The sequence below is a fragment of the Perca fluviatilis genome, chromosome 21 (assembly GCF_010015445.1).
Source record: "Perca fluviatilis chromosome 21, GENO_Pfluv_1.0, whole genome shotgun sequence".
Classification (NCBI taxonomy): Eukaryota; Metazoa; Chordata; class Actinopteri; order Perciformes; family Percidae; genus Perca; species Perca fluviatilis.
The window spans coordinates 27,612,913-27,627,706 of NC_053132.1; the positions used below are offsets into that span (position 1 = coordinate 27,612,913).

The window sequence follows — 14,794 nt, forward strand, 5'->3', positions numbered from 1 at the left end:
TGCTAGAGCGGATCTTGTGTAAAATGTGTAAAAAGAACAGACTGAGAACAGTAGCTATGTTTATACCTCCACCGGGTTTTCAGCCAGGTTCAAGATGACAGAAACTCAGCGGAGAATCTCCAACGGTAATGTGTAAAAGTATTTATGTATATTTATGCATAGGTGTGTATGATTGATACTGCTCAGCTGGCCGGAATCCAACCATTGACATATATATAAGAATTCAACTAACCATATGGCGACTCTCAGTCACGTGGGACTGACCGTTGTCACGGTAACCGTAAACTACCAGAGAGCGCACAGTCAGTCTGCAGTGTAAAAGTTGAGACGAAAGAGAATGATGTCGGACGTAGGGTCGGATGAGTTTGATGATGAGCGCAGTAAAGTCGGGGTGAGAGAATAGCATGTGTTGTGAAGCTAGCGTTAGCTGCTAGCGGTAGCTTGTGCTGACCTGTTGTGTTTGTTTGAGTGGAGCAGGAATATGAAGGAGACAGAAATGAAGCAGGAGAGAGACAAGGAGTCGGGAAAGCTGTCCTGCCCAACGGAGACGTTTATCAGGGACAGTACGAGCACGGCACGAGGCACGGACAGGTAACGTTAGTACCGTTAAAGTCCCCCAGGACAGGCCCAGAGCAGTGCATGTGGTTCGGTTTAAAGAGCGACCCTGTTACCTGGAGACTTTCAGCCAAATGCGTCTGTGGTTGTCGTAGTGACGACAGCTGTTGAAAACGGGAAGAGAATAAGCAGCTGTCCTGTGAATGCCTCTTTGTTAAAGGGGTGATAGAATGCAAAACCGATTTTACCCTGTCATAGTTGAATAACGACAGTTTGGTGGGTAAATAGGACATACATAGAAGCTCAAAATCCCACTGACACCCCTTTACTATGAAAATCTCATATTTTGAAACTGCCTCTGAAAACGGGCGAATCCCAACAAAGCTGAGTTGCTTACGCAAGCGTCTCAAAATCCGGAACCTTAAGAGAACAGTCACGCCCCAACATTTACATAGGCTACACAACTGACCTGAGATCAGGTAGTCTTCTGAATCTAGCTAGGTCACGCAGATCTCTGCTATTCCATTACAAAATTCACTTCTGAAACTTTTTTATGCGAGAAATCAACCATATAAAGCTCAAATATGGGCCGCTTTACGAAAAAGGATGGCTAATTGCAAATTTTCTCCGACTGTGTGTCGGAGTTTAGTGCTGGTGTTGGTGCTGCCTGGGTTGCTACATCGCTGCCCTGACCGCAGTGTCAGCGAGCTTGTTACGCCCGCAATCTTTTACCGCAGCCCGCAGGTTCCAGTTAATCTTATAATGGGTATGTGTGTTGAGTTATTTAAACAAACAATCGGGAAAATAAACGCCTCTTGTCCGCGAGTCTCATTGATAGATCCGCGGTGAGATGGAGTCCATCAATGAGAGCTAGCTAGCCTCCTCCTAACTCTGACATTCACAAAAATACATTCAATTGAAATCCGAAATCGGACAAGTGTTAGCTAAGCTTTGTAAGACCTTGAGGAACCTGTAATATTCATGCCGTGACGAAATTCAATACTTTAGTTATGCGAAAGTGAGCAAGCTGCGGTATTTCCCCATTGTAATGAATGGGACATATAGCAAGCAGCTGTTCGTCCTACAAAGACGCCTTGCATTCATAAAAATGCCTTAAAATCAAATCGGACACAACGGTTAGCTTTATAAGACATTGGGGAATGAGTTGTATAAGTGGCGTGACGAAATTCAAACAGTAAATATAATTTAGTTATGGCGACAGTGTAGCTAGCTAGCTGCGGTATTTCCCCATTGTAATGAATGGGACATATAGCAAGCAGCTGTTCGTCCTACAAAGACGCCTTGCGTTCATAAAAATGCCTTAAAATCAAATCGGACGCAACGGTTAGCTTTATAAGACATTGGGGAATGATGTTGTATAAAAGGCGTGACGAAATTCAAACAGTAAATATAATTTAGTTATGGCGAAAGTGTAGCTAGCTAGCTGCGGTATTTCCCCATTGTAATGAATGGGACATATAGCAAGCAGCTGCTTGTCCTACAAAGACGCCTCGCGTTCATAAAAATGCCTTAAAATCAAATCGGACACAACGGTTAGCTTTATAAGACATTCGGACATTCAAAACCGTAAATGTATTATTTATAGATATAGTTATGCCGGCAGCTGGCCGCGGAGCCCCGTATGCAGTATCCACAAAGGGTGACTTTGCCCTGGGTATGGAGCCCGCGGCTGTCGCTTCTCGTCAGACTGTGTGGAGCTCCTAAAATCCGCACGTCTTACCAAATTTGCAATTAGCCATCAATTTTTGTAAAACGGCCCATATTTGAGCTTTAAATAGTTGATTTCTCGCTTAAAAAAGTCTCAGAAGTGAATTTGGTAATGAAACATTGCAGTGTCTGGAATATGAGATTCTGTCGCTTCTCTAATGTATGTGTATTGGGGATTCGCTCAACCAATCAGCGCGCGTCTCTAATGTCTGCGTATGGCAAGTCGCTCAACCAATCACCGCGCAGCTCATCTAAATATTCATGACCATACCATATTTGGAAGAAAAGCTCTTGTTACAAATAGGGCCAAAACACAGGGATGCATAAGGGCCCATAAAATATCAACCAGGCCATTTTCAGCCCAACCAATGTTACATACCCCATTAGGAGACCATAAGGAACAGTGTGAAATACCCTATATAATCATTCTATCACCCCTTTAAGTTTTTCATTCAAATGTTAAAACATAACGTTAGCTACCTATCTGGTCTTTGGAGTCTTGTTTGAGGAAACTTGCTTGCTGCTAGGGAAAAGCGGAGGAGAGAAAGTTGCTCTTCCTGCGACAGTCTAACGTTATCTCTTTAACGTTACATATATTATACTTATATGGTTACAGCGCTGCGGAGGAGGGTCTGGGTCTGGCTTGTCCAAACAGCATTCTGGGATGGGAGAAAACATGCTTTTTAAACCAATCACAATCGTCTTGGGCGGTGCTAAGCGCCACACCCATGATGCCTCTGCAAAATAGCCTCGGGAAGGAGCTTGTTTTGGTGGAACATGTGTACATTAAAAATGTTGAGCAGATAGTCTAGCTAGCTGTCTGGATTTACCCTGCAGAGATCTGAGGAGAAGTTAACCATAGTCCTCATAAATCCACCAGAGTTTAGAATGCCAACACAAAGAAAGAGGAAGGTTTAGCCCGGACGAAACGTAGAAAGTTTTGTAAAACTGAAACGGGATGCGTTGAACACCCCGTTGTGTGCGCATGCGCTGTGCCTTATTATTACTACGAGTTTACAGAGAGATCTCTGCTGATTGAGTATCACCTGTGACACAGCCAATAAACAAGAGACACACCCACCGTCGAACACCCTATCACACCGTTCCGAGGGAACATGTCGTTCAACCATGGAAACCGTAGCAAAACGGTGCACAGATTGAGATTGAACGTTTCTACTGAACAATCCCAGAAATGAAACTATAGACTACATTTTATTTAAAAGACTACACCTATTCGTCTTTAGAGCCTGTTTGAGTACACCTGTATCCCGTAGAAGAGCTATATTTAGCCCTAAAGTTAAAATAAATAAATAAACATGCATTTGTTGGATTTAAACTCATGCCACTGTGGTAAAATCAAGGGGGTAAGTGAGCCTCTGCAAAGCATACCTCCTATGGAGCCATTTTGTTGGTAATAAACCATCACCTGCCGTTAGCATCCCATTGACTGCCATTCATTTTGGCGTCACTTTGACAGCGAATAACTTTACATCTGAAGCATTTAAAGACTGTATTTGTCCATTGTTTATTTCTAAAGAAACACAACAATGTATAAAAGGCTCCATTACCTTTTATCTCACGTTATGGCCCCATAGCAGACGTTTTTGTAAAAATAGGCTAACGATTGTGTCATAACCACGCGACTTTCTGTCGCATAGTAGACAAATTACCATATAGTCAGGAGAAGCTTGCAGGCAGTGTAGAGGTTTGAAATCTTGAGATATGAAATGGCTTACGCTAATAACTATCTAACATTGTTCCAAGCAGCCGGTTTTTATTCCTTGGTTTCCGATTTACAAGAGAGAATGTGAGCTGACTAATACACTTACGCAACTATAATAATTATTATAGTTGCTAATGACATAAAAAGAAATTCTTAATAGAAATAGCTAGAATTTAGCAGTTAACAGGTAAGAAAACCATTCGCTTCCACAGCTCTCAAGATCTGAATCACAAAATGAGAATCAACTTAACGTAGCCAGAGTTGGCCGGTTCTTAAAGAAGCAGTACATTATTTTACCAAAATCCTATAAAAACATGAAATCTAGTATGCTTTTAACCTTTTATGTATTATTTAACATTTTAACCATTACATGAACTTCTAAATGAAATTACTTACTTTTTTAACATTAATTCTTATTCACATTACTGTGAATTGTACTTTGGCCTCTACAGGCAGTTTTGACTTACATTAGCTGTGTAAGTTTAATTACTAATGTTTACTAGCATTTTAGTTAGCAATAATTAGCCTGTGCCTATGTTATCTCCTTACATATACCTACGCTCTCTGTCTCTGCAAGATTGGGAATGATTGAGATTTCTCTTGGCACAGCTACCAGAAGACTTAAAACTTTCAGACAGGTTGCTCACGTCACATCTACGTCGTCAAGCTCAGTTTGAGGCTGCGCAGTAACGCTCAGCCATCACTGGAAAAGTGCTTCTAATTGACTTCACTGGTCTCTGTGGAAATCTACGGCGTAGCTTTGTCCATTAATTTCACTGTCTATGGGTACAATAAATGAAAGACAGTAGACTAACCCAGTGCACCATTACATCACATTGATTAATCGCGACTGACAAGTTTCCTCAAACAAGACTCCATAGACCAGATAGGTAACGTTATGTTCTAACATTTGAATGAAAAACTTAACAAAGAGGCATTCACAAGGACAGCTGCATGTTCTCTTCCCGTTTTCAACAGCTGTCATCACTACGAGAACCACAGACGCATTTAGCTGAAAGTCTCCAGGTAACAGGGTCGCTTGTTAAACCAAAACACCTGTCCGACAGGGGATGAGTGAAGGTCTACAGTAGATAGACCCTCACATGCATGCTAATAGTAGTACTATAATGGCAGTAATAATAACACATACAGTATGTGCACTTTGAATTAAAGAAATGTTTTTAATGTTTCTAGATCCATATTCAGTCTGTGATGAAACAGTTGTTCTATCATTGCCCATCCATGTTTCCGTTACGTTAACTGGAAAATAATTGTCTGTTTGACTAATCTATATGTATCTTTGACTGTTTTGTCTAAAGGGGACATATCGCTTCAAGAATGGGGCGAGATATGTGGGAGACTATCACAACAACATGAAACATGGACAGGGCACCTTCTACTATCCAGATGGCTCTAAATATGAAGGTGTAATATGAGTTCATCAGTGTGTGAGGTTTTCAGCTGACAAGGGTCCAGCTGAAGCTTCAGGAACTAACTCTCATTGCTGTCTCTCTGGGTGTGTCAGGGTCGTGGGTGGAGGACCTGAGACAGGGCCACGGGGTCTACACCTACCCCAACGGAGACATGTATGACGGAGATTGGCTGCATCACATCAGGTACACTATATCTATAGTTTGAAAAGTCCAAATGCATGTCACTGATGTGTTTTCAGTTCTGAAAGCACACGTTGCTGTGCCTTCTCCATTCAAAGCCTGCTAGAGTTCCTTAAACTAAACTCAGTGATTCAATTCAATTTCAATTCAACAAATTGTCAAAGTGTCAAATCACAACAGGAGTTATCTCAGGACACTTAAGAGATAGAGTAGGTCTAGACCACACTCTGTAATTTACAAAGACCCAACAATTTAAATTTCCCACTAGCAACAGTGGTGATACAATGATACAGATAAATGCATGAAAATGTGATTTCTGCTGGAAATCAATGCTGGTGAAAATAGAAATATGTTATTTTAGATATATAGGAGCAATAAATGTCATTATTTCAATATACAGCAGGACCTATTTACATATTAAAAGTTATATATGTTGAGCCTAGTTTCAACATCAACATCTTTTTACCTGCACATTCCCAAATCCATTCTAATTTGATACAGAAAATGGACATTTTAAACTGGCTGGCATCCTTGGTGTTATGTGATTGCAGGCACGGCCAGGGCATTTACCATTACCAGAACACAGGCTCCCAGTACCGGGGCTCCTGGCTGAACGGCAAGATGGAGGCAGCTGGAGAGTACATCCACTCTAACGCTAGATACAAAGGCAACTTTGTCAACAATAATGTGAGTTCTACTTTGATGACTCCTTCACAAAATTCTCAGCTGCTGATTACTGACGACATGTGATATGCTTCCCTGTGGGAGAGGGGTGTCAGGGGACATTAATAGTTTGGTTCACTAATGCTCGGCAGGATCCATCTCTGTCAGGGAAGAAACAGTGTAGATGGGTTGGAATAATACAGAATAAAAGTACTCCTCAGCCTTTACTTAAAGGTACACTGTGTAGTGTTTTAAGTCTTTTATTAGCTAAAATCAATGTCTTCATTCATAAATATGTCCTCATTGGCGTAAAATTACCTCTGCCAATTATCTGACCTATCCTCGTAAGCGAAGAATTTCTTATCTGTATTTACATTGGACGGGCAAGTCCAAGGAGGATTCCATGTCGTTCCACCATTTTGAAAAATTATAATCACTGAGAGGGACATAAAGCACTAGCCTACCTGTCTAGCTAATCCACAATGCATTTTCGTTCAGAGCCAGCGTCACGTGACTGAAACTAGCTGAAACGTAGAAGGAGATCAGTGAGAGGCGCTTGTCACTGCCCCGGCAAATTTGAAAGCCTGTCCTGCACTTTAGTTCATAATGGAGGATCATACTTATGCCGAGCCACAGGAGAAGAAATCCTCGTTGCAAAAGCGAACATTGGAAGACATGTTGTCATAGCTTTACATAACGGCTACTGTGTAGTTGCAACACGCATTTGAAAAAGCGAGGCGCTAGAGAGCACTATTCGTTTGAATGCAAAATACAGTTTCACCGCTAGATGGGAGAAATTCCTACACAGTGTACCTTTTAAAGTAAATATTTGCTTGTAAAATCTGTAATTTCAGTTCTTCTACATGCTGCCTGCATCAGAATGAAGCTGTAATGATTGTTCATAGAAAGCTAAAGTTTAGTACGCCTTGGGCTTGCCGTTTGCAGCTGCGGCCGTCATTCTGATGATTAGAGCGGTTGTAAACCCTCAGGTTAGACAAACAATCATTATTAGCCATATTACACGTACACTCCCTTTCCATTTGACCTCCTAATGACTGCTGCCGCCTGCTGCTGTTCCCTGCTCTGATGGACTCATTGTTAGCACTGTTGCCTTGTTCCCACACGGATACAATGACAACGGAAACAACGGCTAGAACAAATCCAAGTTGTAATAAACCGTAGTTTTACTTGATATGATGGCTGTCTTAGTATCATTGTGATCTGTCACATTTGGAGCTGTAACAATTCCAAATGTTGCTGTACTATTAATTGTCTCAGAAATAATTGCGATTAACAATAAAATTGTTTCTTTCAGTCAAATTCAAAAAGATTTTTTTATTTATTACTTTTTAGATAAATTAAAGTTTTGAATGAATTCCAGGATACATCTTTTGGTTATATCTGTTATGTGACCCAGATAATGTAGTAACACAGGTACACAGCCTATGAAGTAAACAACATTTTATTATCATAAAACATTGTTTCTAACTGTATCACCCCCTTGTCATTTGTGTTGTTATGAACGTCTATAGGGCCAGGTGCCAACAACTAACAATTGAAATAATAATAAAAATATATAGTCCGACCAATAATCACTTATATAATTACAATTTGGCATATCTGAACAAAACCAACAATTACCAGTCATACGCCTTAAGACCTTAGCTAATGTTAGCAATTAATTGCGGTTATACAAAGAAACGGCCATTATTTAAAACCACTGACAATTAGACAATTATGTCATAATTGTTACAGGCCTAGTGACATTGTCATTATGAAAGCAGATTGTTTCTCCAGTGTTGGAGCTGTCTCTGTTATCCTTCTGTTCTGTTGCAGCCATGCGGCCCAGGGAAGTATGTGTTCGACATCGGCTGTGAGCAGCATGGAGAATACCAGCAGGCAGAGCAGGTAGTTCAACATCAACACCATACTCTTTGTTAGAGCACACTGAAGGAACAGCAGCCATGATATGTTAATTAGCCATGATATGACACCCAGGGAATTTAGACACAATGTAACTATGGCAACTCTCTTAACTGAATGTGCAGCCAGCAACGGACGAGGAGAGCGGTAAACATTTAGAGAGACAGAAGTGGCCCTACCTGGGCTCCAGAGAGGGGGGAGCAGAGGAGGTGCTCTTCAGCTTCTTGCATGACGATCTTAGTCTTCATCTTTTCATGCACATGAATGCATTGCTGTGGCATATCCTGCTTCTTCTTTGTCAGTATGCACACGTGCCTGTTCTAAGTGCATGTTTGACTTTGTATGCATGATGTGATGGACTCCATACAGACCTCAGGATGCATGTTGATAAGTATGTTGCAGGCTGCAGTTTGTGTCATCTTTAGAGATCCTGGAGTTCTCTCCACACAGTCAGACTGCGGCACTGTAACACATACTTACAGCGCTGTATTCAGCGTCCTTTACTTAAGTAACAGTACCAACACCACACTATAAAAAATACTCTGTTACAAGTAAAAGTCCTGCATTCAAATATTACTTAAGTTTAGTATGTAAGTTTCATCAGGAAAATATAGGTAAAAGTACTCAATGCAGAAAAACCCTCACATTTTAGAAACTGGAAACAATCCAAAAGTTCTGTCATTCAACTAAGTGTGTAATGGTCTAATCATTTCAGCTGGACTTGTAGGTCGTTATATTGTCGGCTAGTTTCATTTATAATAAAACATCAGATTTTATAAACTAAGAAATCTTAATGTGTAAAGTAACTAGTAACTAAAGCTGTCAGATTAATGTAGTGGAGTTAAAAGTACAATATTTCTCTCTGAAATGTAGCGGAGTAGAAGTAGAATGTGGCATGAAAAGAAAAGACTCAAGTAAAGTACCTCAACATTTGGACTGAAATACAGTACTGGAGTAAATGTACTTAGTTACATTTCACCACTGCTTACTGATCACATTGAGGCCCTCAGGCATTTGTGAAAACATAAAGACGGAAATGTGTGTGTGTTTTCCTTGCAAAATAAACCAGAATCATGTATCACAGTGATACACAGTATTTTAGAGCATTTCATTCCGTACACAAACTCATTGTGTACTCATTGTTTGCAGGAGCGAGCTGAGGGCGAGTGGGGCGAGTTGGCCTCCACCGTTGTCCTCAAGTGGATTCCCAAGTGTGTCACCGGCCTGACGCTGTGGACTCCAGGCAAAGACACTTCAGGTGCACTTGATGAAAACTACTGATACAAATAGCAGACATACCTTATCATCCAATATACCATAATCTGCTGTAAGTCTTTGTTGTTGTTGTTTCGGAGGCATAAATTCAACTTGATGGCTGTGTTGGTGACTGTAGTGTGAAGTGTTGCTTCAAACGCAGAGGTACAGAGTCCTGGAGTCCTGAACGTGTGTTTTCTTTTGTCAGTTGGGGAAAAGGAAGCGGCTGTAGCAGAGAACTGAGCTGTGTGACCAATCCACAATCCTGCGTCTCTCAACCTGTTTACAGAGCAAAATAACATGTGTTCCTCAATATGAAAATAAATCTGATTCTTCACTGTTTTCTTATGAATGCGAATGGTCAGTTCCAGAGCCATAGAGATATAATGCTTCTCATGAATGTATACAGTGTGCAGTGCCCGTACAGTGCAGTGCTCCTCTGAGTCTGGACAGAGTCAACAACATAGATATAGAACAATATCTATGGTCAACAACTTCCTGAGCTCTACATCAGTCTCAGTGCTCAGGTATTCCACACTGGGGGAGTTTTTGAATATCCGGTCTTTCTAACAGCATTATTTTGAAGGATACAGCCGGAAGTCATTGCTTTTATTGTTCGTTACTTGTCAGGAGCAGTACAGAGTACTACAGACTACGTTGTTTTGTTACTGGAGCAAACGGCCTGCCCGGCTGTGTTTCATGTGCGGCGGTTGACACATAGGGTTGACAGGGTCCCGGTCGCAAATTTACGAATCTTACTATGGTCACGCCAAGACCCGCCCTACGAAGCAGCTCGATTGGTTGGGGTTAGGCATTTTGACCTCGAGTGGTCAGGGAATAGGACCTGTACAAATGGGGTTACGTTACTTACTTACTCCTGGCCAATAAATGCTATTGAAGGGCGGGTCTTGGCTTGGCGTGGCCATAGTAGGATTCGTAAATTCCGGTCCCCGGTTAGTGTCTCCTGTATACTTCGCTCGGTCGACACACGCACTCAGACATCAGTTCCTCCGAAGACAACATCAAAGCCGGTCTACGGTATATTAGAAGTTCTTTGACAACATCGAGGATGGACGACTGTCCTCAACAAACGCCGCTGTTTACATTCGGCGTGATAGCGGACATTCAGTACGCAGATATCGACGACGGGTACAATTTCACCCGGACGAGGAGGCGGTACTACCGGAGCAGTCTGAAGCTGCTCAGAAACGCCTGGGAAAATTGGTCGGAGTCGGCTGTCAAACCAGAGTTTATCCTTCAGCTGGGGGACATTATCGACGGCTTCAACAAGAGCCAGGACGCCTCTGACCGAGCGCTGCACACCGTGCTGAGGGAGTTCAGCTCCCGCCCCACAAAGCTCCACCATGTGTGGGGCAACCACGAGTTTTATAACTTCAGCAGGAGCGCGCTGCTGCGTTCACAGCTCAACAGCAGCCTCCACCATGGTAGCCTCCACCCTGACAGCCTCCACCCTTGCAACCTCCACCCATACAGCCTCCACCCTGGCAGCAGCAGCAGCCGGGGACTTGGAGCCCAGGCTCCTGGCAGTGATATCTATGCCTACTCCTTCAGCCCGTGCCCCGGCTTCACCTTTGTGGTGCTGGATGCCTATGATGTGAGCCTGTTGGGCAGACAGGAGTCCAGTGAACAGTACAGCCAGGCTATGGATTTGATCAAACTGTACAACACCAACGAGGACCTCAACTGTCCACCAGGTATGCTGGCCTGCTAACTAGTCACACTTTTATTTTTTACGCAGTCAAAAATAATGGACGGAACTCAAACTTCCCGGTCTGAAAAGTAAAGCCAATGCGGGAGGTTGGCTCCAGAAACAAGTCTGTTTCTATAGAAGTCTATGAGAAAATGAGCCTACTTCTCACTCAGTGTATTACCTCAGTCAGTAGTAGTAAGCATGTATGTAGTAAGCATGTATGTTATTCTTTAAAAGGACACTCGTCATGGTCTTTCACTGCCAGTCCCTGAGCAGCCCAATCGGGGCAGTTTAATGTCAAGTGCCTTGCTTAAGGGCTTTGTCAGCTGGCAGTGGTTGTAGATAGGAGACTACTCGATCTCCCCATGTAGTTTGTGGATTTAGACTTTTGAATTAATGTAGGCAATGTTTTATTACACTTAAGCCATTTAACAGACACCAAGGTGACTGATAGTGAAGAGCAAGTAGATTATGATTTTCATATTTAGTGTTCCTGTTTCAGTGATCGAGGGCCTGCAGAGGTTTACAATGTTCAACGGGGGCTTCAGTAAGGAGCAGCTGGACTGGCTGGATTCGGTTCTGTCCTCGGCCGATGAGAAACAGGAAAGAGTCACAATCGTCAGTAAGTAAAATCTGTCCCTTATACAAAGTATCAGTTTGTTTGATTGGGGCTATCTACTGTATATCAGTGCAGTCCATTTAGCGTTTATTTTTTATTCCTGGCATCTTTTAAGTGGAATCAGTAACACACACACACACACACACACACACACACAAACACACACACACACACACACACACACACACACACACACACACACAGGCTCCAGCGTGCTCTGCCTGCTGACTATAAATCAGCCATTAGAGTACTGCTATTTCCCCTCAGCGGGGAACAGGACCCCAATTAGTCTCAAATATGATTATGATTATTATGGTTTTTTATATCAATGTCAATTTATTAAGGGTTCTCACACTTCTTTCCTTTTTAAATGTGTTACATAGGGCTGAACTATTTGGGGAAAAAAGACTAATTGTGATTATTTTGCCAGATATTGCAATTATGATTTGATTTGCGATTTAAAAAAAAAAAGTTTAGCTAAAGTTCAATATTCCCTGTGTAACAGATAAAACATGTCATGGAGCATTATTTAATTCAATTTTATTTATAGTATCAAATCATAACAAGAGTTATCTCGAGACACTTTACAGATAAAGTAGATCTAGACCACACTATAATTTACAAAGACCCAACAATTCCGGTAATTCCCATAAGAGCAAGCATTTAGTGCGACAGTGGTGAGGAAAAACTCCCTTTTAGGCAGAAACCATGTGTGGTGAGGAAAACTTCCTTTCAGGTAGAAACCTCAGACAGACCCAGGCTCTTGGTGGGCGGTTGTCTGCCGGTGCCGGTTGGGGGGATGATGAACAGTGGCAATTATAGTCACAATAAATACGCAGGGCGTAGCAAGGTGTAGCAGGACATAGCATGACTTAGCAAGGCGTAGCCGGGCGTAGTAGGGCACTGCACGGTGTAGCAGGGCATAGCAGGGCACTGCAGGGCATAGAAGGGTGTAGCAGGGTGCCTAGCAGGACCACGGGGATAGCTGCAACCATGATTTAGGTACCACCCTAATCCAGGGAAAACTGCGGGGCGAGAAAACATAAGGGCTCTCAAGCTCCCCAGAGTTAGGTTTGTAACAAACATTTGCCCGCAGATGGAAATATTATGTTATAACATCAAAACCATCAAAACTGCTCTATAATCTTATGCAGGGATGAGAACATGGATATTTCTTTTAATATACATTAAACAGTCAAACACAGAAGCTAAAGTTATAATAATAATAAAAACTATTCCAATAAAAAGTATCAGTACTTTTCTGTAAACGGAAATGTCTGATATCACTCAGTTCAACAGCAGCATTTACATATTACACCTTCTACGTCATGTTAAATAAAGTCTTATAATGTGATATGTAACATTATTCCAGCATTTATCTTATGAAAAAACAGTAAATATAGTGATAAAAAGAGGAATAAAAAAATGTTAATCCAAACATTGAACTAAATATTCACATTTGATTAATCGCTGTCTTCACAATTAACTAATTGCATTCTTTAAAATCTTGATTTCAATTTGAAAATGATTCATCGTTTAGCTGTAGCTCTAAACGACGTTGACTCCAGTGACATCACTTGAGGCATTGAGCTTTAGAACGTTGGTTGGACAAAAGGAGTAACGTGGGAACCAAACCATGAATGGAACAGTTTATGGATCAATTGAAAATGAACGAATGAGTTTCAGTCTTTGGAATATATAGTGTATTATAATACAGTGCAGCTGTTAAATCCCTGTAAACGTGTGTGTTCCTGTGCAGGCCACCTCCCCGTGCATCCCCGCTCCACCGACCCTTACTGCCTGGCCTGGAACTACGAGCAGCTGCTGGCCGTCGTCCAATCCCATGGCAGCGTGGTGTGCTTCATGGCCGGACACGACCACGAAGGGGGCTACCACCAGGACACAGACACGGGAGTGCACCACGTGACATTTGAGGGCGTGATCGAGACTCCGCCTGACAGCAACGCCTTCGCCACCGTCTCGGTGTACAAGGACAGGATGGAGCTGAAAGGGAGAGGGAGGATCGCCGACCGAGTGCTTCTGTTCCCATGCCTAAGGTCATAGGGAAATATGACACATGGTTTTAGAATATCTCTGGATTCGGAGAGCTATATTCTGGACTGGGATATTTAGAAGTCCAGAGGTTTCACACGCGTCATTTTACAAGAAAGAAAATCTCCCAGGCAGCCCATAGCATAGTGCTAACACAGGTTCACACTTTAGTTTAAGGAGCACTATAACTTCTCATTATTTTAGTTCTTTTAGAGGCCGAGGTGGGAATACTTTCTAATGTAAAGCACTGATAACTGGAGCAAATACAGTACCTCAAATAAAGTTGTATTATTTATGATCCTGACAAAGTGTGAAATGTATCTCATACACGGGTTTTCATTTGGAGGTTATGTGACAGAATTTGCATATTTATACATGCGTTTTATGAAAGAATTGATTCTCTATTGCAATTGCTGCCTTTTTTGCACATATACTAACTGATTGTCTTTTTCTGTTATTTGCTGAAAAATGAAATGTGCAATGTAGTGAGAAATGGGATGTTGCAGTGTGTTGCTAACTGTAACTGATACATTAACCAGTCTTCAGTGAGAAGATCAGCAGAAGTCTGTATGATTTACAATGTCAAACAATACAAGGAATAATAAAACCGCAGCAGCAGAAAGTGCACTTCTGTGTCATCTCTGGCATCTTATGCTGCATTCAGGTTACATGGGAAAGTGGTGGATACAAGCTTTTTATCACTTGTGTTTTTCACTTGAGGTTGAATTATGAAGCCTATCTTTGACATCCCCCTAAACACCGTGCTAGCGCATTAGCTCTCTGTAGCATCTGCTAATAAATCATTAGTCGGTCAGAATGAAAACACTGAGCACAGACAGACGAGACAGAAACACTAGATAAGGAGTACCATAAGGTAGAACTGCTGTAGGGCATGAAAACAAGGACTAAAGTAGTAAAATTATTCATTTATTTTACAATCTTTCTCTGGAGCT

General features: G+C 41.9%; 2 protein-coding genes across 3 annotated transcripts; both read left to right on the forward strand.

The window, feature by feature from the left end:
- The first annotated feature begins 220 nt into the window (after positions 1-220).
- On the forward strand, positions 221-9,801 carry rsph1 (radial spoke head component 1). Of its 2 annotated transcripts, XM_039787843.1 has the most exons (9): positions 221-391; positions 478-591; positions 5,326-5,431; positions 5,532-5,622; positions 6,171-6,306; positions 8,119-8,190; positions 8,331-8,414; positions 9,355-9,463; positions 9,668-9,801. In XM_039787843.1, exons 1-9 carry the CDS (start codon positions 338-340, stop codon positions 9,700-9,702), a joined length of 801 nt encoding a protein of 266 aa, XP_039643777.1. In that variant the 5' UTR covers positions 221-337; the 3' UTR covers positions 9,703-9,801. The 2 variants fall into 2 exon arrangements, with proteins under 2 accessions (XP_039643777.1, XP_039643778.1); XM_039787844.1 differs by lacking the exon at positions 8,331-8,414 and having other exon boundaries at positions 229-391.
- Positions 9,802-10,302: 501 nt separating this feature from the next.
- adprm (ADP-ribose/CDP-alcohol diphosphatase, manganese-dependent) lies at positions 10,303-14,466 on the forward strand. Its single transcript, XM_039787842.1, has 3 exons — positions 10,303-11,174; positions 11,673-11,792; positions 13,549-14,466. The coding sequence occupies exons 1-3, from the start codon at positions 10,529-10,531 to the stop codon at positions 13,851-13,853; spliced, it is 1,071 nt and encodes a 356-aa protein (XP_039643776.1). The 5' UTR covers positions 10,303-10,528; the 3' UTR covers positions 13,854-14,466.
- The last annotated feature ends 328 nt before the right edge of the window (positions 14,467-14,794 follow it).